Source organism: Centroberyx gerrardi, chromosome 14 (assembly GCF_048128805.1).
Source record: "Centroberyx gerrardi isolate f3 chromosome 14, fCenGer3.hap1.cur.20231027, whole genome shotgun sequence".
Lineage (NCBI taxonomy): Eukaryota > Metazoa > Chordata > Actinopteri > Beryciformes > Berycidae > Centroberyx > Centroberyx gerrardi.
In genome coordinates, this window is record NC_136010.1 from 30,436,322 (window position 1) to 30,459,896 (window position 23,575).

Genomic DNA, 23,575 nt, shown 5'->3' on the forward strand with positions numbered 1-23,575 from the left:
TATATCCAATACCAAAACTACCAGTAGCATTCCAATGCTTTTGTATTGAGCTGCCCTCCTCACCTGTTCTTTCTCCAGCATATCAGCTTTGCGGAGGATCTTCATGGCATAGACATGGCCGGTGTCTTTCTTCTGCACCAGACGGACCTGGAAGGAAACACAAAACTGCTCGTCAGCCTGATACTGTGACTCCTTACAAACCATCAGTAAAAACTTGCTGGGGCACTTCATGACCACAATCTGTCATCTAGGAGTAGACAACTACTGAGTTGCATTATTTATTATAAAAGTTATAAAAACGCAGACACTTACTTTGTAATTTTATTCCAAAGGTAATGTTTTACAACATGATGCTTTATTTCCATTGTACATTACGTTATTAGATTGCTGTGGATGCAGACATCAGCTATAACGCTGTGCGGTATTTAGACATCTTTACTTGGCTGGCAAAGGCAGACCTGCCAACATTGGTCATCATCTTTCTAAGAAAGAGAATGTACTTGCTATGAATGACAGGTATCAGGAGCTAGTTAGGAGGCTCTGGGAGTGGCAGGCAGATGGACACCCATTTGTGACAGGGGCGGTGAGGCTGAGGATATAGATGTATTGGATAGCCCTGTTTTTCAGTGTCAAGTACAGAGCACCAGTGCAAACTTTGACGCTCTATGGGCTGTTTCACATGCCGCGTCTTTTGCGCGCTCAAATCCATTCATTTCAATGGGGGCGCGCGGCAGATGCGTGCAAACGCGAGGGCGATGCGGTTGCAACATGCACTCGTTGGAACGCCACGAGTGCACCGCATGTCACATAGCCTGAAAGTCTGAAATAAGCCTTGAATCGTTCACCATCCAAACGAAGGTCCAGGATCTACCAGTGATATTTCCGTACTCTTGTATTTTTGCGGGCTTGGAGAGAGGGATGCATTCATGGCGAGATCTTTTTCTGCTCCATATGTAGATCAAGAAGTAAAGCTACGATAACATACCTTGGAATAAGAATTGGTCCCTGTCTTAAAAAACTGATTAAGCTTAATCTTAAACCAATCATAATGCGCATTAAGGAAGACTTGCATAGGTGGGGAACCCTACCCGTTTCCTGGTTGGGCAGGATAAGTGTGCTCAAAATGAATATATTACCTAGGTTGTTGTACCCCCTACAGATGTTGCCAAACTCAATTCCCAACAGCTTTTTTATAAATTTAGATAAAATGTTTACACAATTAATTTGGCAGGGTAAAAAGGATAGAATGAAAATAAGTAAATTACAGAGAGGCAAAGAACAAGGGGGACTGGGAGTCCCAAATACGCAGCTATACTATTGGGCAGCACAAATGCGGTATATATACGAATGGGTGAATCCAGATGTTACAAATACATGGATTGATATGGAGTCTAGAAACTGTGGCATACTGACACTAAAGGACTGCCCCTTTGTAAATCATAAGAAGGTAAAACTGGAGGTTAAAAATAACTTTATTGTTCTGAACACATTGAATACATGTAATAAGATTAAGGTTTGTTTCAAACTTAAAAATCATTTTTCACTTCTGGCTCCCATATGGAGAAATCCAGATTTCCCCCCCTCATGCCAGGATTTAGTGTTTAGGCTCTGGCAGGAAAAGGGTCTGGACCAGCTTGTTAAACTCCATGAAGGAGGAACAATGGAGTCATTCGAAGGCTTGAAGAGTAAATATTCTTTACAACAGTCTCATTTCTTCCGCTATTTACAAATAAGACATTATATACCAAAAAATATACATGCTCCAAATGCGTCTTTCTTGGAAGTGTCTTTTTTTGTTTTTTGTTTTCTGTTTGTTGAGTATCATGTTTGTAAAGTTGTGACTCCTGCTGTTTTTGTGTTTTGTTAAGGTAGTTCAAAAAAACTATGGAAAAAAGTGGTTCTGTACATATTCCGAACTGGAAGTATAAGTAATTGTTGCCGGAACAACAATAAAAAAAAACAAAATAAAAAAAAAAGAAGTAAAGCTACTACGACAGTTTTACTGCGATGGTAATCCATTATTTCAGATAACCTCTAACAAACTTTGTGTGAAGTTGTTGTCTTTGGTTGCTTGGCAACGGCAGGCGTACCCGTAATGCAACCGTCCAAGCGCACTTGATAAAAGTTCGGTGTTCACTGTCCACTCAGCGCGCCTTTGCGTTTTAGAGCACTGCATGTGAATTGGCCCTAACTGTGCAGGCAGTGGAGATGCTTCTAGCCAGCCATGTCAGGGTATGCAGTTGCATGTTGGCAGACCAACTGCAGCACGGCCGTTACAGCCAGCTCAGAGTATGATTTTGGCATGTTTGACAGGCTACTTACGGAGGAGGCTAAGGCAAGTACAATTACAGTGGAGGGAATGATGCTTTTTAATCAGAACAGGTCCTGGGATTGGTTGTCACTTAGATAGTGATAGGAAAGCACAGGTAATATCTGTGCATGAGCTAACAGCCACATTGAGAGAGCCCAGGCTATTAGAGATGAGAGAATTACAAGACACTAGGGCAAAATAGGCAGAGAGAGGAGTAAGGGATGTTGCCACAAAGCATAATCTCACACTTGAGATGTTTAAATATGGAGGCTTAGTTAGAAGTTACCCTTGGACACTCTGGTCAGTAATCTGAAGAGTGTAGGGTTAAGAGGACACTGAACAGAGAGAACATGGTTGTGCTCCCTCTGATGTTGTTACTCTGGCTAAGGAAGAGTTTCTTCATCTGGCAGGGAAGCAGCAGGAACAGGTTAGGGATTTAGGTAGGAAAAGAAAAGGGCTGCCATAGGTTAGAGTCCCGCATGTAACTGCAGCAGAACAGCTTGTAGGAAAGTTAGTCAGACATGCATGCAGTATAGAGGATGGCAACAAAGTTTGGTATAGGGACACAGTGATAGACAGGATATAAATTAATGATAGACAGGTATTTAGTGTGCACTATGATGGGGAGGAGCGGGTGAGACAGTGGGAAGTATGGGGAGATTTCCAGACATGATAGGAGTGTAAAGCACATGCTCATAGATGAGCAGGGAAACGAGCAATGGCAGCCAGGTATAGTAGTTGCTGGTGGCACAATTGAATAGATATTTGAAGAAGGACGTCTTTATGAATGTCCCCTCTTAGATGACTGTTAGTCATAAACTTAGATTGTGTATTGTGTTCACACAATAGTTTGGTAGTAACACTTAGAGCAGAGGTTCCCAACTGGGGGGCACGCCCCCTAGGGGGGGAACAGAGGAACTACAGGGGGGGCACAACATAATACCCCCCCACATTGCGTTCACATTGCGGAGCGGATTCCACGCTCACCGCCAACTCCGCGGTGGATCGCAGATTTATCCGCCACGGATGGTCGCGCAACGAGTTGAAAATAGTTCAACTTGAGCGGATAAGATCTGCGCAGAATGCGTCACTACAGTCCAGCGCTTCTTTGGTTGCCTGGCAACAAACTGAGTGCGGATTTCAGGCGGAAACCACTCCGCAATGTGAACGCAGCTGACAATGCGACCACAACAACAGATAAAAAAGTAAAGTAAGGAAGTATGACGAGACAGTAAGCCCACATCAGTCATTGTTTGATATGTAGGATTTGTTTTTTTCTTGCACACTAATTCAGTTTGAGAGAACCTGCTGTTAAAACTGGGGAAATCTAAGTTGTTGCACTATTCCTAAATTCAATTTAAAAATTTAAAGTTAATTTTACTTCAAATGTGAAAATATATTCAAGAATGTTTACAAGAAATATGTCAGAAAGCACTGACTGAAAGCAATCTATAGGCTACTATCATATCTTTTTGGAAGTTGATTTTATTTTATTTTTATTTTATTTGTCAGTAAAACAAAGTGAACAACTGAGGGTGTATATATTATAGTGCAATTCATTCACAACTAAGACGGTAGGCTACAGCACATTTGGGGTGGGGTTGTCGCGGGGGGGGGGGCCTAAGTGTTTAGAAGAAGTACTAGGTGAGGTTGATAAATGGTTGAACTGCTGAGCAGGCCATTTCAAGCCAGCAGTGTCAGCCATTCATTTAGTATATGATTGTTTTTAGTGAATGCTGCTGCTCTCTGATGGTCCTGTAACATTTAGATTTTATTTGGTTAGTTGTGTGTGTAGTGAAGAGTCTGTACATATGTATATAGTTTGTCAAAAAACAAAAAAAATATCTTGCTGTGCAGCCTTGGGTTCCCTAGCAATTAACCTTCTCTTTCAGACTTTTTTTTTGTATTTTCCAGGTTCATGCAGAGATCCCATTGTTGTTGTGATCATGCCATTCACTAAGGCCTGACCAGCCGTGTGAAAATAAAACTGCACCAAAGTCACATAATTCTTATGATACTGCCATTTATTTGAACAGGAGAAATAGGTGCAACACCCTTAACCAAATTGAAATTGTATTTTTTTTTTTAATTCAGACAATTCATGATTATGAATGAGACCATCAAATTTGAATTTACATTGTTCATGAAACCTAGAAACCTTTCATCTATTTTCAGGTGAAGAATATCTTATCAGTTCAAGGTGAAGTCCACTAGATGGAAACAAAACCCCAATAAAAGCATTTCCACTGAAAACATCTTAAAATGTCTTATTGAAATTAAATTAAATAAATCCATCACAAGGTGGCCTAGGCATATATCAGATATCCATTTATTTTATTTGTGCCTATATGACTAAAGTAGTATTATTTAGACCTGTTAGCATACAGTCAGACTCCATGAAAACTATACAATTTAGGCTATAATTTATAATGTTATACTAAGTTGGACCATGCAAACTAAGTTTGATTGTGTGGAATAAGAGTACAGCTCAAGCTAGGATTATTAAAAAATGTGTGATTTCAACAAGATTATTAAATATCCGCGGCAGTGTTAGCCGCCGGTCCTAGCCGTCTGATGGTGTGTTGGATTCAGTCAGAATGTTGACGTGAGGCCCGCTAGGCCGGGAGTATGGCCATTTTGTGCGTACATTTTTCTCGAAACGTCCCATCTCATAAGAAAATATGCTAATACGGTAAAGTAAGTTAAATTTACTGCATGAATACCACAGATTATCAATTGTTGTTGTGGAAAAAAACAAAAACAATAGCCCCGCCCTCAAAGTCGCACAGGCGATGATCTGTTTCCAAAAAATCCTCTCAACTTCTGTGTAATCACGGAAGTTGAGAGGATTTTTTGTTTATTGGTCGTATACTAGTACATATGACAAGATAGATGTACCATAAGCTGTTAAAATATGTTAAAAAAACCAACAACAAAAAAAACGAAAATGGGTTTGACCTCCCTACAATTTACATGGCTGACATACTGCAACAAGCACAGATCCTGTACAGACCCACGGCCATGTGTTCATTTCGATTCCATTCAATGCATTGAAGCATTGCAACACTGTTATCGGTTAAATGAGCTAATTCCACTAACATAACTTAAATACCACAAGGTAATAACATTACCTACCATTCAAGTTTGTAGAGCAGCAGAAGACCGTTATCAAGTTACTGTTTACAAATCTGTTACCAACACAGGCAAGTTTGGAGCAGAGTGTGAAATGTTAAGTTTCACTTTTGTTTTCACTCTCCAACGAAAGACTCAGTTGGATTGAGTACAGTGCTACTGGTCTACTGTCTGTGCATCTCCAAATGACAAACATGATGTGATACGCACATTAGATGCATTAGAGATCGATTTAGATCGATTTCCATGCATTGACCAACTTCTGATTTTGTGCCTATTAGGGGTGTAACGGTTCAGAAAACTCACGGTTCGGTTCATATCATGGTTTTGGGGTCACGGTTTCGGTTTGGTTCAGTATATATATCTGGTTCACTGGGGAGGGAAATACAATTGCAAATTCCAATTTACACAATGTATATTTTTTTTAAATCTTCAGTTTGCCTAAATGAAAATGTTTTCGCTGAAAGTCCAGTATAGGGCTGGGCGATAAATCGATTTTATCAATGAATTCGAATTTATGGTTTAGGACGATGTGTAAAAATGAAAATCGAGATTCACTTCAACCTGGGTAAATACGGCACGGATCGCTCTCTGTCAATCAAGCCCCACCGCTTCCCTGAGCTTCCGCAGGTGATTACAACGCCCACAAAGATTTCCCCTCAGACACAAACACAGTATCAAGGTGGCAGGCTTCTACAAGTGAGGAGCTCGTTTGGAAGTGGTTCGGTTTTGCAACGTCCGACGTCGAGCAAAGCACTGTCCGTTGTAAAGTTTGTCTAAAGTCTGTGGCAACTAAAGGTAGCAGCGCGACAAATGCATTCCAGCATCTCCGACAGAGGCAGCAGCCGACTGGGAGAAGTGTGTGGCACTGTGAGATGCAGGAGCTAGCGGCAGCCCCCTGCTAAAAAGCAGGTAACATTTTCATTTTTTCATTTTCCTGTGACATCCCATATGACAAGAAGGAGCCCCGGTGGAAAGACATTACAGATGCGCTGGTGTTTCATATGTTTTTCATACACTTAGTTTGTTTTTAAGAAAAAAATCTGAGATTTTATTTTTAGGCCATATCGCCCAGCCCTAGTCCAGTATAACAAAATCAACAGACTTTCTTTCAAAAGTAAATACTCCTTTGTTATTATATCCCTGCATTGTAGGTTACTAGGCCAACATCAACAGTGCAACATAAAATGCAATCTTCAGTGGCTTTACTCCAGGGCATCAACATAAAATGCAACTTAAATCATACACTGAAATCTTTCACTAATGAATAGGGCTACAAATCTTTCTATAAACAGCCAAAGTAGTGATGCGAGTCAATGCAAAACCCGCGGGTCCAGCAGGTTTATCCGCCGGCGTTTCTCAAGAGTCCTAAACAGTATACAAATTCTAGCACAACTCCTCGTACCCATGTACTTTGATCTCACAATCAGTCCCTCCAGGAACTTGCGATTTTGCGATCGCAATAATTAACGCAAATTCAAGAAATCTCCGCAATATTTGCGAGAGCTTGCAGTTTTGCAAAATTGCCGCAACTTTTCCGCATGAAATGGCCAAATCAACAGACCGCTTGTGATTTGGACCAATTGTCGCATTCGGTGTCGTGGTAACTTACGTCATCGCAGCGCGCATTCAGGTGGAAGATGAACAAAGCTCACCTGCCAACAAAAATTACTGCCATAGACCGTGCAAAACAAAAGAAAAGCAGCAAGAATCGAGGTGAGTGCAAAATTCAAGCTCTTGGAAGAGTTAATAGCTTAAACGGAGAGTGGGAGAGAATAGGGGGAGGCTGTGTGTGTGCGTGTGTGTGAGTGAGAGAGAGAGAAAACTTTTTTTTTACTTTGCTTGCAATTTTTCCCAATTCCCGCAATTTTACTGCGAAAAGAGCACATAAAACCTTGCAAATTGTATTGCAATTTTTGAGAAAAGCCGCAGCAAAATCAAGCATTTTTGGCCGCAATAGTCACAAAAAAACAGAAATCTGCATGCAGAAATCCTGGTGGGACTGCACAATTCATACATTGTACACAAAATTCATAGAGGTTTGCAGGCATATTGACCTATTTTAGAAAATATTAAATATATATATAAATTTCTGAAAACTAAGCCAGTGACTTCATAGACCAATGGTTCTCCACTGTGTGCCATTGTGACCCAAGAGTCTGCAGGTTTTTGAAGTTGTGTGAGATGAGCTGCTGTAGTGTTTGGCTGAAATGCAAACCTGCATTTCACAATGGCACGTGGTACCACTCTCAAAGTATTTGTGTAAAACTGTTTACCTCTCCAAAAGCTCCTCGGCCAATCACCTTGAGGGATTCAAAGTCCTCCAGGCCCAGTCGAGTACGTTTCAGACGAAGAAACTCTGTCTCTTTCCTCGCATGTTGAGAACGTCGGACACGTTTCTATAAAGCAGAGACAGCAATTTTAACAGAATCTGGTCAGAGACATATTGCTGCAACCAGCAGCTACTATAAATCACTCTGTTGGTCTGGTCGGTCTGTCACCAAAAAGAAAAACAAAACAAAACACTGCGCATATAGAGCCACAGGATACAGTAACAGAATACCTTTACGTTTCACTAGCAGCCACACTGGTGCTGGGGTTGACAAATGATTCAGACTTTTACTCTTCAACCAAGCATGTGCAGAACGTTTACATTATGCTATTTGACATGGTCAATATAAAAAATTGCATTTCTCCACCAAAATCTATCTACTAATTCAAGGAATCTCTGTCTGTGAGTGTGTGTGTGTGTGTGTGTGTGTGTGTGTGTGTGTGTGTGTGTGTGTGTGGGTGTGTGTGGGTGTCCTTCGCATATCTCGAGAACCGTTCGTCCGATCGACTTCACACTTGGCGGGTGTATTGCTGGGGACCCAGTGCAGTGCAGTGTCGGATTTGGTGCAATTTGGACACGCGACACGTTCAATATTAATAAACTTTGACTAAACAAGCAAACAGTGAGCCGCTCAGCTCTGTGTCCAAGTGCAGCGGGGCGGGGGTTTCAGGGCTCTGACTGGCTGAGCGGGACAAAGGCACGCGCCCCGCTCAGTTAAACTGCCCAAGAGAGAAGAACGAGCACATACAGGAGAAAAAAACAGAGGCGGAGGCAGTGAAGTTGTTTGGATGAGCGGTTCTCGAGAAAGCTGCAAGCAGCAATCGCCACGTCTGGACATGCACGTATTGAACGGGCACGCGCAGTTCTCGAGAAAGCTGCAAGCAGCAATCGGCCTGTTCCGGACAGGCACGTTTTCAACGGGTACTGCACAAGTAATAAGAAAAAGGTTACACCCCACAAAAAAAAAATATTAGTTTGATAACAATGATTGAGGTTGCATACAGTCAAGAATCAACCCAAATAACAGATCAGTGATTAGGCCTACTCATGAACATCCTTATTAGTGACTGCACAATCCCGATAAGTATAGGCCTACTTTAGGCCACCATTTGTCACAACGTTGCCAATAAGGTAACATGCACCAATCTGGCCGTAGCTTATCATGAATTACATGCTTGTTGGATGTTGTGGGTCTGCACTCATTAAACTTTGGGTATAGAATAAGCAGTCAAAACCATGGGTAAATTTTGAAATCAATACAGAAGTGGTGGCAGCGGCAGTTCCTCTAATGTCCACTAGGGGCTGGCTCCAAAAAGACTCCAAACCTGGCCCAACTCCATGCAAGTTAATGGGACCACAGCCCAGAGGTTATGGCCTCAGTAGCTAATTACAGTCTGATTTTCAATAATTGCATCATTAACCGGATATAATGGATATAAAATGGGGTTGTTTGCCTAGTGATTGATAGGTTGCCTGTCCAGTTATTGACAGGTTGCCAATTATGGGGCAATAGTAGGCGGTGCTGCGGCTATGCAGGCTATTGCCTCGCTTTGGCTGTTCTGGCTCCAAAAAATGTCAACATCAGGGCTGTACGTTAACTTTTTTTGCACATAGCACTGGTGCTACAGAGGTTGATAGTTTTGTAGCACAGGCCACAAAATTGTAGCACGCGTATAAAACATCTGTTACCATCTCTAAAAACAACCACAAGTAGTGCAGTTCATCACTTAAACAGGTATGTGACTGGCAAAGGACATTAATGTTGCATACAGGGCACACAAAATCCAAACCTTAACAAGAAATGTTTTCAGACAAACATTTTCTTTATTTGCCCATAATGGTAAATTGCAAGGACATAACAACTATATACAAAACATCAACATATTACGCTTCAAATTAGGGGTGTGAATCTTTGGGAATCTCACGATTCAATTTGATTCCGATTCTTGGGTGTCCAAATCGATTCAGAATCGATTCTCAATTCAAAACGATTCTTGATTGAATGAATAGAAAAGGGGGCACTATTTTCAGTCTCTTGCTCCAGTATACTGTGTGCCAAACCATTCACTGGTGTCCTTAGTCCACTGAAATACAATATGAAACATAACTGGCAATTAAGATAAATGGTCCGCAGCCTTTTTATTTTAAAAAGTTAACTGCATTAATTAATGAATACATTAATTTGAAAGCATCTTACAGTATCCTGCCTGTATGAGAATAACAAAATGAGGGGGAGGCGGAGTGCTCCGCTGTGTTGTTATTAACGTTATGTCTCCAGCAGTGGAGAGCAGCCTCTCTGCTGCACCGTTAGCTCCGGGGAAAGCCATCGTTGTCCAAGACGCTGAGCGGGCGCAAGGTTTTTGAGGTGAAACAGACTGAGCATCGAGTTATTTTCTTCCCCTCAGAGTTGGTTTAAGTTGTTTAATGCTGCAGTGTGTGTTGGTCAGCCGGTCTCGTTTGTTACTGCTGATCGCTGCTCTGCTCTGCTAACATTAGTCTCTGAGTGACGGCGTAGAAAGTTCACAATATACTTCACGTTCGTCTCGCAAAGGTAATTATTTAGTCATTAAATCAAAACATGTTTGCAACCGCTTGCCTTTTTTGAAGATGAACTACAATATAACTCTAGCGTGTGCTCGCTGTAGACTGTCCGGGTGCTGCACTGCCCTCGGAGGAAACGGCGTAGAGGCAACCGCATAGGAATTATGGGATTGTTCCCTAGGAATTGTGGGAATTGGTGTTGGATGTATGGACTCTCTGCAGCCGGGGACATGATTTTTAATCGCACGATAGACTACAACTACCAAGAAGAATAGCGATGCGCCATCGATTCACCTCACACACAAACAAGCACACAAACCCTCACTTCACACAAACAAGCGGCTCCACACACACGCAAAACTGTATCGCACGGGTGCTACTGCGGTAAATTCATTCATCGCACAGACCGATTTTTTCGTAGCACGTGCAACATATATGTCGCACTGTACAGCCCTGAACATGGCGGCGACAGTAAACACAATCTCCAGGCTTCAAAACAGCCCTTCAGAAGCCAATGAGTGACGTTATGCTCACAACGTCCATCTTTTTTACAGTCTATGGTATAGAATCATTTAGGTAGAGTATTTTTATCCATGTAGGATGACAGGTTATGTGATGCCTGCTAGAAATTGCCATTTTTAGTGGCTCTTCTGACCCACAAAACAACAATGTATCCCTATGAGCATTAAGTTATAGGTTACTTACTGCTTTTAAGTATTCGGTGGCTGTATATGTGGGCTTGGCTCAACTATGGCACTTTCGCGCAAAATATGTATGAAAAATCATCATAATTGCTCAAGGAAATAAATATTGAACAATTATGATACAGTTATGGCGTGATCTATGAATCCAACCAATACTGTGTTAGGGACAGGGAATGAACCCAGTTCCTAGAACTGAATTTACCCCCACTACTTTAAAAAATGCTAGGAGAAACTGCAGATGTATCCGAGTGTAAAATGTTAGTGATTCACACTCTTCTCAGGACTTGGTACAGTGTTTCTACCTGGCAGTGGACGGGTACTGCTCTAGGCCTTACTGTCATCAGTCGTCGTCTCTGATGCCATTTCTACCTGGTATGAATCCTAAGTTCTGCCCTTGCTTATGTGAATATTAGTGGCCCCATTTCTCCGCCGCATGTTGCCTCTTTCTGCCTCAACTGTGTCTCTGTTTTTCTGTTTTACTCTTTTTATTGTCATTGCCCATGTTCTTGTCACCGTTTTCCCCAGCACCCATTGCATGCTCAGCTGTCCCGGTGGAGATCTCTCTGTTACACAGCCCGCCCAAGGTTTCTTCCAGTTTTTACCAAACAAGGTTTATTTCATGGGGTTTTCTCCTTGTATGCATTGAGGGTCTAAGGCTGGTGGTGCCTGGTAGGTTAGGCCAGGGGCTTTCAAAGGCTGGGGACCCCTTAGAAGGGAGAAGTTTGACACCGAAAAAATTAGTTAGGGTTGCTATTTACAATCACAGTAGTTTACCTTGTAAATTAATGAGATGTGTGGGCCTGTCTCTCACAACACAGTTTCTCAATTCTTGGAGTGATGGATGACAGGCAGACTCTAAGGTCATTCTCCACATGCAAACGTACCCTGTGTTTAGTCTTCATTGCAGTCAGAGTGGAGAATGACGAATCTGCTCTCTCAATAAAGCCAAACTCGATATAGCTATCATCATTTGTATTTTAGCCAATTTGGCCTTAGTGTCGCTTGACGAGGAAGGCTTTGGACTAGGGCTGCAACTAACGATTATTTGGTAATCGATTAATCTGTCGACTATTTTTTCGATTAATCGATTAATCTAACGGTTATTTTCTTAGTTACATTAGTCGTAACAAATTTCAACTGGATCAAGCGGCTCAGAAAGCTTTATTGAGCTCTCAAGTCGTTGAAGAGCAGGTGGAGGATGCTTTCTGTCAAGACTTCAAGGAGAAAATCATCTATACACCTTTGTATGTTATGATAGAATAATATTGTTTTAGGTGTTGATAATACAGAAATGTATTGATGAATTTTATTCAGTAATTTCATGCCTGTAAAAATGCCATGGATTCTCTGTGTACAAGTAGAGCTGAGAGACCAGATGAATTCACTACTTAAACTGTGGGCTTGTTCTTTAAAGAGTAACTAAACCTCAAACCCAAATCCGTGGTGAAGCCTGACACCTAATGATGAAACATAGGGTACTGAACTGGCCACCTGCTATTGGCTGGTCTTTGTGCCAGGTGATGTCACCATCTGTTGTACTCTATAGATGGTGACATCACAGGGCACAGAGACCAGCCAATAGCAGAAGGCCAGTTCAGTACCCTACTTTTCACCATTAGGTGTCAGGCTTCACCACAGATTTAGGTGGGGTTTAGTTACTCTTTAACATTGTGTAACTGTTATTTGAGCGCCTTTGTTTAATTCAAAATATAAAATACTCTTCACATAAGAGAAGACTGTGGATTTATGGATTTTAAGTTTTATGAAAAAGTTTTGTTTGGAGATGAGAGCTGTCAGTTATATTTATCCTCTCAGGTCAGTAGTTACCTAACCATAACCAGCCAGAGCTTCAGCACATTATCAGGTCTGTAGTCACGTTACTCATCACTGACAGCCAGGTAGCATAAACAACGTTACTCACCAACTACTATCAGTTTTAGAAGTGGCTCCGGGATACTTTGGTTTTAAATGTTGGTGTGGTGCTGTTCTCCATTCTACTCTACAGAGGTTTTACTCTGCTGTATCGTTGGCTTTAGAGCTGAAAAAAAAAAAGAACGTCACGCAGGTCCGGTGGTATTTTCCATGGTATTTTCAGCCATCTTCCATTAGGGAAACGTCGTCTTTGCCTGTCTACTGCATGTCGATCAGCTGGACATTTTAAGCAATACTGCCACCTAGTGCTGCCTTTGCGCATTGCATCATTGACTGTGTGAAGCCCTGATACAGCCTGAAAATGTACAGATGTGCGAAGCGTCGATGATAAAAATCCACGTCAATGTATTTCCGTAATCGACGTAGTCTATTAGGTCGACTAATCGATTCAGCCCTACTGTGGACTCAAACACCTTTCCATGGCTAGTGAAGCGAGCTGCATTCCTAGCTAAACAGCATAAACATGTGATTGACAGCAGTAAAATTGATGTCAATGTGTGACAACATATCAGAATCTCTATTGGCTTGAAACGAACAGGTGGGAGTAATTGGCTCAAAGGTACACTTGTTTTATTGCACAGCATGGCGCAAGTGGTCCCCACATGCAGATATGCACTTTTAATGACGCAGCACAATTTTATCAATTATGTATCAGTTTTATCAGTTATTTTGCAGACCCCACTTTGAGAACCACTGGGTTAGGCTATGTATAATAGGTAGGTTGTTATGTCTTGCTATCTGTTTTTTGTGTTTTTGCTCTTGCTGATGTTTGTCCTACATCATTCATGGTTGATTGTTGATCAGTTTGACCTAGTTTGGCTCATTGTCTGTACAGTCCTTTGAGACAAAGGGCTATATAAATAAACAAACTTGAAACTCACCTCTTCATCAGCCAAGCCCTCTTGATCCATCACTTTCTCCAACTTCTGCTGCCTGAAACAAGTGTAGAGTGCAACAATCAATAATAGAGCTGTTGGGTGTGTTCACAGCAAGCATGTTTGGAGCAGTTTATTCAAACTCTGGAGCATTTAGTCACTTAGTTCTGTTGTTTGGCCAAGTGAGAGCAATGCCATTTGAAGGACCGATACCTGAAAATGCAGGTATCGGTCCTCTTCCAATCGAACTGTGGTGCGGTTTAAAGGTTTTATGTGTGTAAGGAAACAGATGCTCATTATGTGCTGTTGTTCATTTATGCATTTCTGAAGCATTAATAAATATTTTGACGTAGCGCAAGTAAGGTGCTTGCAATCCCTTTAGTTTGATAATTCTAATAGATTATTGCCAAGTTACTAGCAGGGTTAGGGTTTGATGTACGATTCCATGACTTTCCATAAAATGTTCTTCTTTCTTGGTTTGTTCATGTTGCTTTTCCCAAGGGTTGAACAGCCTGCTTTTTAGGGTTCGGGCAGAAATCCTCCTTTTTTGAATATCGGATATTGGCATGTCCATTTCTTTACTCTCCAACATGAAAGAGGTTATTCTCTAGCTCCCTTATTTGAGCTCCCTAATCGCCTCCTGGCCTGCCCATTTTGTATAATTCTGCCCTATAGTGGCTATTCAGAACACTGTCTCCCTGAAGCACTGCCCGTCAGTCCCAAGAAGCTCAGTTTGTTGTCACGCAACTTTGGAGCAGCTGACCATCCAGATGGCTGCAAACAAGAGGTAAATTATCAGTTACTAGTCCCTACCCGGGGATGCGCACGCCACAACTACGTGCAGACTTCCGGGGATGCGCGTGCCACAACTCCGCGCAGATAACCGGGGATGCGCACGCCACAACTCTGCGCAGACTTGCCAAAAAGGCGCATAAACAGCGTAAATTTGGGAAAATGGAAAAATCAGCTCCGTCAGTCCCTGGTTAAGCCAATGCTCAATGCCCATGTGCAGTTTGAGATTGATTGGCCAATCCGCTGAGGAGCAAAATGGATGCGGACAGACGGACGGACGGACGGACAGACAGAGGTTTCCTCATTCTATAGTAGGATAAACTTTAGAAATTGACAAAGTGACCAGAATTGAACTGAAGTTTCACATACATTAGAAGTTTAACTCGCAAGTCCTTACAATAATGGGGGGGGATGAGGGTAAAGTTGTGAGGGGGCCTGTAAGCTAAATTGTTATAACTTCATGACTAGGGATGTCCAACATAAATCGATGATCGATTTATTGTTTGTTATGTATCACGTTGATTAACCTTAACTGTTAACGACTGTTTAAATTGCGTAATCGCAGCCAGTTAGCCCAACTGCGCAAATGGCCATTAAACCAAAGTGGAGAGCTACTTGCAAGAAATGCCTCCACCACCTGATACGAATCCATTGGACTGGTGGGAAGCCAACCAGGTAGGATTCCCAGGCTGACAGCACTAACGCAGCGGTGCCTCTGCACCCCGGGATCTCTGTCCCGCCAGAGCTCGTCTTCTCTGCCGCTGGGCTGACGGTGGGTATGTGGTGCGTTACTCTGGAGCATTTGGACATGCTGATTTGTATAAATTAAAATGTTTAGACAACAGGCCTAAAACAGTTAACCCCAGACGATTTGATCAACAATAGTTCTTTTAAAATTTCCTTTGGAGTATGTCTACATAATGCTTCGATTCGAAGTGCGTGTAGTGGCGCGCGTGTGTTTTTGTTTTTTTTGGGGCGGGTGGTAACAAACATCGATATTTGATCGTTAACTAACTGTGCAAATCGATCAAGATTTTTTTTGAAAATGCACATCCCTATTCATGACTGATAGTCCAATTATCATGAAACATGGTGAACATGTAATAACATGTGTAATAATTATGTGTGCAAAGCCATTGTAAGATCGACCAATAGGGGGCGCCATAAAGGCCAGAAAACTGTATCTCCTAACTAGGGCTGGGTATCGTTTAAAAAATTACGATACCAGTACCAATACAATACCCTTAAAGTGATACCGATACCAATAGAGTACTTCATTCGATACCTTTTTTTTTACGTTTTGGTGGCATCTCGGCATGCTGAACTGCCAACTCCGTCACATACACCGCGCTCGACTTCACCACAGACTGTATGGGTTGTAGCTGCTGCGGTAGTGGGCCAATCACATGTCACATTAAATCGAAGAACGCTTGTGGTGATTGGCTGCGAGCAAAACCACACAAATAGTCATTTTTTTCTAGATCTGTGTACAAAAAGTATCGAATGAAGGTATTGTTTGACCCCGAGAAGTTTCGATACTACTTGGTACTGGGTTATTTCGGTCGACACCTTAAAAGGTATCGAGTACCGATACCCAGCCCTACTCCTAACCCAGATGATGAAATTGTGTGAAATTTGGTACACATGGTCTAGGACCATGTACTGGTCAAAATCTGAAGTTTGGTCATTGTTGGTGAAAGGTGGCGTGGCCTATGATCTAGTAATCATAATAGCTGGTAGATCAAAGTCCATTTGCAAAATCACTCTCAAACCTCTCAGCCTTGTCTGGAAAGGCATTTCAAACGTGTCATGGCTTCAGCCTGAATGGGGTGCCACAAATGCCAAAAATGGGCGTGGTCTAACAAATTTCACTTTAAGTCGAAATCTGTTTGTTCAATCATCACAAAACTTGCTAAATATGTTTCATAAAGCCGTTGAACCATGTGTGTGAAATTATTCTAAAATGGCAGAAGAGTGTGAGGGCCTGGAATACATTTTCACAAATTCCTGTGAGATGGTTGGTGATACAGACATGGAATTTTTCCCAATAATATAAAGTTTTGTGCAAATGCTGTACTACGAGTATTACCCCAATTAGCCTGATAGGGGCGCTATCATTAATGGTCAAAATGTCTTAATGTCAGAAACAAAAATTTTTTTCCATATTATTACCTGTCAGTAAAGGCTTAAGCCTCTTTGCAGCTTGTCGCTGTATTTGACCAATAAAGTTATACTGACTCAAGGCAGGGTAAGTACCGTTTAGACAGCTGGAGTTCTAATTATATGAGCCAACTGACTACCTAACAAAACAATACTAAAGTTAAATGCATTCATGCGTCCCCTAGACCACGACTTGTGTGCTCCCTCTCACGCACAACATACAGTTTGCTTTCTCCGACTGTGAATCAAGGGTTGCACTTTATCATAGCGTATTATCACCGGGTAGGTTAATTTTGCAAAAACGACGTCAATGCCGATTAAGCATGAAATAGGCACAGCCCAACAGTATCTCTCAGAACACTGTCATTTTGCATTTGCAATATTCTCTATGTTCATTTTGTTTATTCAGACATTTAATTAAAAAACGGATTTAGCCTAATCTTTGGTAATAGTTTTCTTGTTTTTTTTGCATAGTAATTTTCAAATTTAAAGATATTGAATATGTGCACAAAATATCGGAATATGCAGCTTCAGTGAAACCACCAACAAAAGCATTACCAAAGCCCACTTTCCACAGCAGCTGCCAGGTAAACCCAACCAGAATCTAAAGTAGTTACTTGTAAATGGGTTAAAATGGTTAACAGGATGGATTAATGTAAAGAGATAGATAAAAATGATTAAATGAGGGTGAAAAGTATAATACTGGCATGCTCTGTTAAATATTCGGTTTTCTCTATGTCTAGTTTCTCCAATCTTGGAGTGCTCACAAACCATTACACATCTCACCCAACATGACAGTCTTTTTTACAGCCAAAAAATGTTATGTGTGTTATGATAAGGAGAATTAGCTAATAAGGCAATTTTCACTTCATTTTGACTTTAAATGATGGTCATTCATGTGCTATGAGCAAGCCCTGACCAAGATTTCAGCCTGGAATTAAACATCATGGTCATCAAAATTAGTCTGGCAAAATTATTACTTTTTAAAGTTAGTATACAGTCAGACAGCATTTCATGAATGCATATGCAATCTGGGGATGTTACCTCATCTCTCTTTCCTCGTGCTGGGCAATTAGGTTACTGTAGAAGTTTTCCAGGGTCACTTTGGCCATGGTGACTCGCTCTTTGGTGTGGTTACTCATAGAGGAGCACGAGCTCTGGCCTGTCATCGCCATGCCTACCTGGAGGGGAACAGAGGAGAAAGTGGCTGAAGAGCTGCTCACAGTACAATACAACCCCCTAGTCCTCACTACTATAACTCAACGTCCACTCAGACTAGTGCTTTCCGTACGGCTGAGCAAAAGGAACACTGTCCCCTTGAGGGGATAAGAGATGGGGAAAAGGGGGGGCAGGGGGAAGTAGCAGACTGCCAGGAAAACAACATCATACACTGCCATGCTCTCTTAAATTGTGCCTTGCTGTTTATACAAGGTCAGGGTAATTCAATTTTAAGAGCATTCCGCTGAGCCCTGAAAAATGGGAGTATTAAATGAGTATCAAATGACTGTGGCCCTGTAAAAAGAGGAATGAAATTCAAAAGAAGCTGCTGGGTGCGCAAAGCTAGGCACCAAGGTACCTAGGCATCCAGGCACCAAGGTACCTGAAGTCCTCCTCCACTTTGAGGGTCTCTCCACTGCTGGTGCACACGACTGTGTCGTCAGTGTTGAAGGCCAAGACCTTGGTTTTCTTTGAGTTCAGCTGAAGTCCCACTCTTAGGCATTCCGTTTCGACTGCCAGCAGGAGCTCGCGAGCTTGCTCAGCGGTGTTTGAGATGAGCACGATGTCATCAGCATAGTCGAGGTCCGTAACTGTGACAGCTGGTACACGACAACTCCTCCTGGGTGCTCGGGTGATCCGGCGCTCCTCTTCACGTCCAGTGATGGCCTTCCTCAACGCGTGGTCGAGTACAATAATGAAGAGGTAGGGAGCGAGAGTGCAGCACGCCGGCGAGGATGTTGAAGGTGTCTGTCTCGTTGTCAGGCAAGTTGACCTTGGCTCGAGTGTGCTCGTACGACCTGCTGATAGCTTGCACTAGTTTCTCAGGAATGCCGTATGCCCTCAGAATGCGGATGAGTTTGCCTTGGTGGATTGTATCAAAGGCCTTCTTGAAAGCGATAAAGGTCATGATTGCTGGGAGGTTTCTGTTCCGCACTCCCTCTATGATCCTTCTCAGAGCCAAGACCTGCTCGACAGCTGCTACAAAACAATATTGAAACAACCATACAGCCTTTGCTTATATATTTTTTTCTCTTCTTTAGTGTGAATATCTGACAGAAAGAATATTGCTACACATTAGGGCTGCACGATATTGGAAAAAACTGACATTGCAATATTTTTTTTTCTGCGATATATATTGCAATATGAAAAAATACAGGAATTTTCACCAAATGACTTGAATAGCTCTATCAAGCCTTGCCCCTTTAAGAAGGTGGCCTTGTGGTAACCTGCGCGGGTGACGTAGCAGGAAGTGAGTGTGTTTTTGTTTTTAGCCGCAGCCAGAGTGAGTTGCAGGATGCTAAGTGAGTAAAGTTAGCATAGTTAGCGGGAAAAGAGCTTAGAGCGTCACCGAGAGGCCGTGCATTATTTTCGCTGCTGTACCGAAATAAAGTGCCAGTTCTCCACTGCAGAGTTGGTCCGGACTCTTAGTAAAAAGCTTGTTACCAGCTACGAGCCAGGCTAAGCTAAAATAGGCTAGCACAACACCAGAGGCTTCCCAACCACGGTTCGGAGCCGCGAAAGCTGGAAAGGTAACATACCATACTCTTATAACAAACCCTTAAATCGGAGTAAATTATATTATATCAGACAGACTTCTCTTGTAGATTAGTCATGGAAAATGAGAACCGTGCGAGTTTTCCTTTTGTATCAAGCAGCAAAAAAGTTGTAGCATGACGTGTTTGAGTTAATTTGCCTTACTTGACATCGCACGTCCTGTGATGTGACTATTGCGCATGCGCACATCGCGATGACGATGCTGAAACGATATATCGTGCAGCCCTACTACACATAGGCTTTTTCTGGGCATAACATCCAGTGTGTGCCAAGTCTAGTCTAGTTTTCATCACTTATGGACAAGGGGCAGGTTTTTCTTCAGAAACAGAAGCATCTCACCTCTCTCTGCTGCCAGCCTGTTCACTGACAGTGTTGACAGTCACTGACGCTTAGCCCCCATCTCCAAAAAGCTTCGTTTTGTGAAAACGGAAGACTTAATTGAAACCTTTATGGTGGCGTGTACATGATACTAAGCCCAAGGACACTCGATGTAAGTTTGAGCCAAGGAGTAGGCGTTTGGAAGGCGTCGCCAGATGAAGTTCTTGGTAAAGTGAGTTGGATAAAGATCTTTGGGACGCTAGTAATGGCATAGCCATCTAGTAATACCATAGCCATCTAGCATCCCTTTGGGGCTAAAATAATTCCCAACTGTTGACATGTTTACACCAGCACATTGCCTGCACGCTCGCTTTCTTTTTCCAACTTCTTCACTCACTCATGTCGCGTCACGTGCAAACTCAGGCATGGTGTACGGCAGGCGACTACGCCCGTTTATTACTCCGGGGGCTCGAACTGATTGCTCTGGATTGGATCGGATTATAACGTTCACTGCCACCGATGTCCAATCCAGCATTTTAGGCCAATATCGGCCCGATACCAATACCAAGTATCGGATCGGTGCATCCCTATCACAAACATAGTTTGTTATCCCCGACCCTTATTCTAATCTCACCTCAGTTGCTGTCTGATGCTTTCCTTTTACTTCTGCAAGAGTATACAGGGTTTCCCCCAAGACCTTTATAGGCGAGGTGCCCCCCCTCGCCTGAAATGCTTTTATGAATTGCTTTCACAATATGTAAGTGATCAAAAGGGGTGGAAGTACAGGGAAAACGGTAACGCTAATAACGTCCCAGTATTTCACATTTATGGATGAGAAAACACCCTACTGTGACAGTATCTGCCCCTAACTTCATGCTAAACCTGCCAGTAAGTTTTATGAATGAGCCCCAGTCTGTTAAAAAACAAGCACGTCTTGGACAGGCCCAGAGCGCATGTGTTCATTGTCACATGGTTATTGGTTAAATTACCTAATTCCACTAACGTTACTTAAATACCACAAGGTAATAACGTTACCTACTGTTAAAGTTAGTAGGGCAGCAGAAGATGTGTTATCAGGTTACTGTTGATAAATCCTGTTACTAACACATGCGAGTTTGGGGCAAATTGTGTAATGTTAAGTTTCACTTTTGTTTTCACACCGGGAGGCTCTGTCACATTGAGTACAATGCTGCTGGTCTGTGCATCTCCACATCACAGACATGACGTGATGTGGCATCAGGTGCATTGGAGATCGATTTAGATCAATTTCTATACATCAACCAACTTTTTATTTTGTGGCAGAGCCACACATGAGCCTATGTATGAGAAACACTGCATCGCACAGCCAAAAACGCCCTCTAGTGGCCATCTGACGAAGCGTTGACGGCTGACTGACAAAGTTGATGTGACAGTCCCATATAAGACAGTATCACATTTTTTGTTTGGTTTCTGTCTGTATTGGCAAAAGAGTGCAATAAAAATTTCTATTAAAAATTGGTCTCCCTAAGAATCGTGAGCGAGAATTGTGATCTCAGGTCTAAGCAAGAAATCGAGATTCTCATTATATCCAGAATCGTGCAAGCCCTAGCTGGTCTGCTAAAATTCAACTTGTTTGGAGGATTACATACGTACATGCCGAATTTATCACAACACCCTACCTATTAGTAATTAAGTCTCAAATTATATTTTTCGATGTCTGTTTTTTGTCAATAAGCAAGGCAAAAACAAATTGCCAGATTTTGATCGGACCTTGGTATGGTAGGAGGGCCTTCAAACAACAAAAACACAGCCTCTGCCCGCTCCTGTGCTTTTGAATGCAGAGGTCTCTGCAGCATGGCTGTTCACTTTGATTCACTCACTAACATTCAGGAATCTCTGCTGATATTTACTAGTCATATTATGCTTAAGTAAATCGGAAATATTAGGCCTACACATTTAACCTTTATAGGGCTGCAACTAACGATTATTTTCATTATCGTTAATCTATTGATTATTTTTTTGATTAATCAATTAATAATTTAGTCTACAAAACGTCAAAAGTAATGACAAATGCCCATTGCAAGTTACCAGAGCCCAAAGTGACTCTTCAAATTGCTTACTTAGGCTGACCAGCAGCCAAATAAAAGACAATATTTTATAAGAATATGAAACTGAGAAAAGCAGCTAATCTTAGCATCTGTGAAGCTGTAACCAATTATAACCGATTCATTTTCGACTAATGGTTTCAGCATTAACCTTTAATTTTGTGAAATGCTTATGTAAACCTCTACCTCTATTTTATACTGCCCAATGATGGAAATAATAATTTTACTGGCATGTTGTGGTTCCTGCTTGGTTCAATTCTGCTTCACTGTTCAAGTTTCATATTGGTTAATTGATATAAAATAATCAGAACAGAGGAAAAGTCCATACTAAGTACTTTAAATTCACTTACTATCATAATCATACACTTTAACAACAAAAAACAATCAAATAAATGGCATAAAGTCAAATTTATTAAGATATTGTTTTATGCATGTAACTGAACATTAATATTTTTGCAAATTTTGTCTACCACTAACTACTGCATTTCACTATAATAGCCATACACCTGCCATATACCTGACTTAAGACATGACAAAACGTTAGGGTGTTCCTGAAATTCATATGATCCACCAAGCATTTCAAAATTTCAACTTAGGCTATAGAACTGATTCATACGGTTCAAAACCGCCCACCATGGTGTATTTTTGCGGAACAAGTGAACCAATTAAAAGTTAAAATTTTATTGAAATAAGTGCTGCTTGGTGTATGCCGAATTGAAGAGTGGATCCTAACAATTCGCTAAACACCTAATGTCGTGTTCTACGCCTTGTGTACGTTTGCCGATAAGCAAGGCAACACTGAACACTGCCATATTTTTTAGCAGTTTGTCGTGACGTTCTGTCATACTAGAATAAACGAAACGTATCGAGCTATTCAAAAGACGGGTGCATTGCATGGTGCAGCGCTTTACGTTAATTTAATGATTGTTCCGACAGACTGCACCAGCAAGTTATCATCCAACACATACAGCTTGCCAAAGAACTTCCTGGCTTACCTAGCTAGCAGCGTAGACATGTGTGTAGCAGCTAACTAGATAGCTAGTAAAAAATAACGAAGCAATTCAATTGAAAACGTAACGTAAGGAGTTAACAAGATTTTGCATGAACGTTGAACGTTACAGCCGCATAACCGAATGCGTTAACCTGCTAACGTTAGCTATCAAAGTTCATAGCTGCATCAAGTCAATTAGAGAAAGACCGAAATATACAAATGTTGCCTTCAAAATAAGAGAGTCGCTATGGCACCAAAGACGTTTCAACAAATGTTTGTCAATGAGCATTTAATTTTGAAAGCTGTGACCGGAGATATATTTTTCATTTTGACTGGCTTGACACTGGTGAAGTTCCCTGACCAAACAGCTAAGGGGAAAAGTTAGCTAGCAAACGTTAGCTACTGACCTGCCAAAACAGCGTTAATTTGTCTTGAAAAACAATAGTGTACAAGTCATTCATTAGACTAATTAATCTATGAAATTATTCAACATACTGCCTTTCATTCCTCTCCGTGCCTATTTTTTTAAAGTTGTTTTTTGTTCACTTACTTTAGATCTCGAGTGCGTCTTCCTCTGTTTTACTGATTGTCTTCTTCTTCTTCTTCTTCTTCTTCTACTACCACTACTACT

General features: G+C 41.7%; 1 protein-coding gene across 5 annotated transcripts in view; it reads right to left on the reverse strand.

Moving 5' to 3' along the window:
* The window catches only part of LOC139913096 (serine/threonine-protein kinase 38), a 49,915-nt gene extending 26,340 nt beyond the window's left edge, over positions 1–23,575 (reverse strand). For 2 of the 5 annotated variants that reach the window (XM_071901038.2, XM_071901037.2), the window contains exons 1-5: positions 23,495–23,575; positions 17,824–17,960; positions 13,834–13,885; positions 7,720–7,842; positions 64–147 (exon numbers count right to left, since the gene is read on the reverse strand). In XM_071901038.2, the coding sequence (XP_071757139.1) occupies positions 64–147; positions 7,720–7,842; positions 13,834–13,885; positions 17,824–17,954 (390 nt within the window). In that variant the 5' untranslated portion in view covers positions 17,955–17,960; positions 23,495–23,575. Of the gene's footprint in view, positions 1–63; positions 148–7,719; positions 7,843–13,833; positions 13,886–17,823; positions 17,961–22,948; positions 22,996–23,494 lie in introns of those variants that run through there. The other 3 variants (XM_078288147.1, XM_078288148.1, XM_078288149.1) reach the window with 3 other exon arrangements.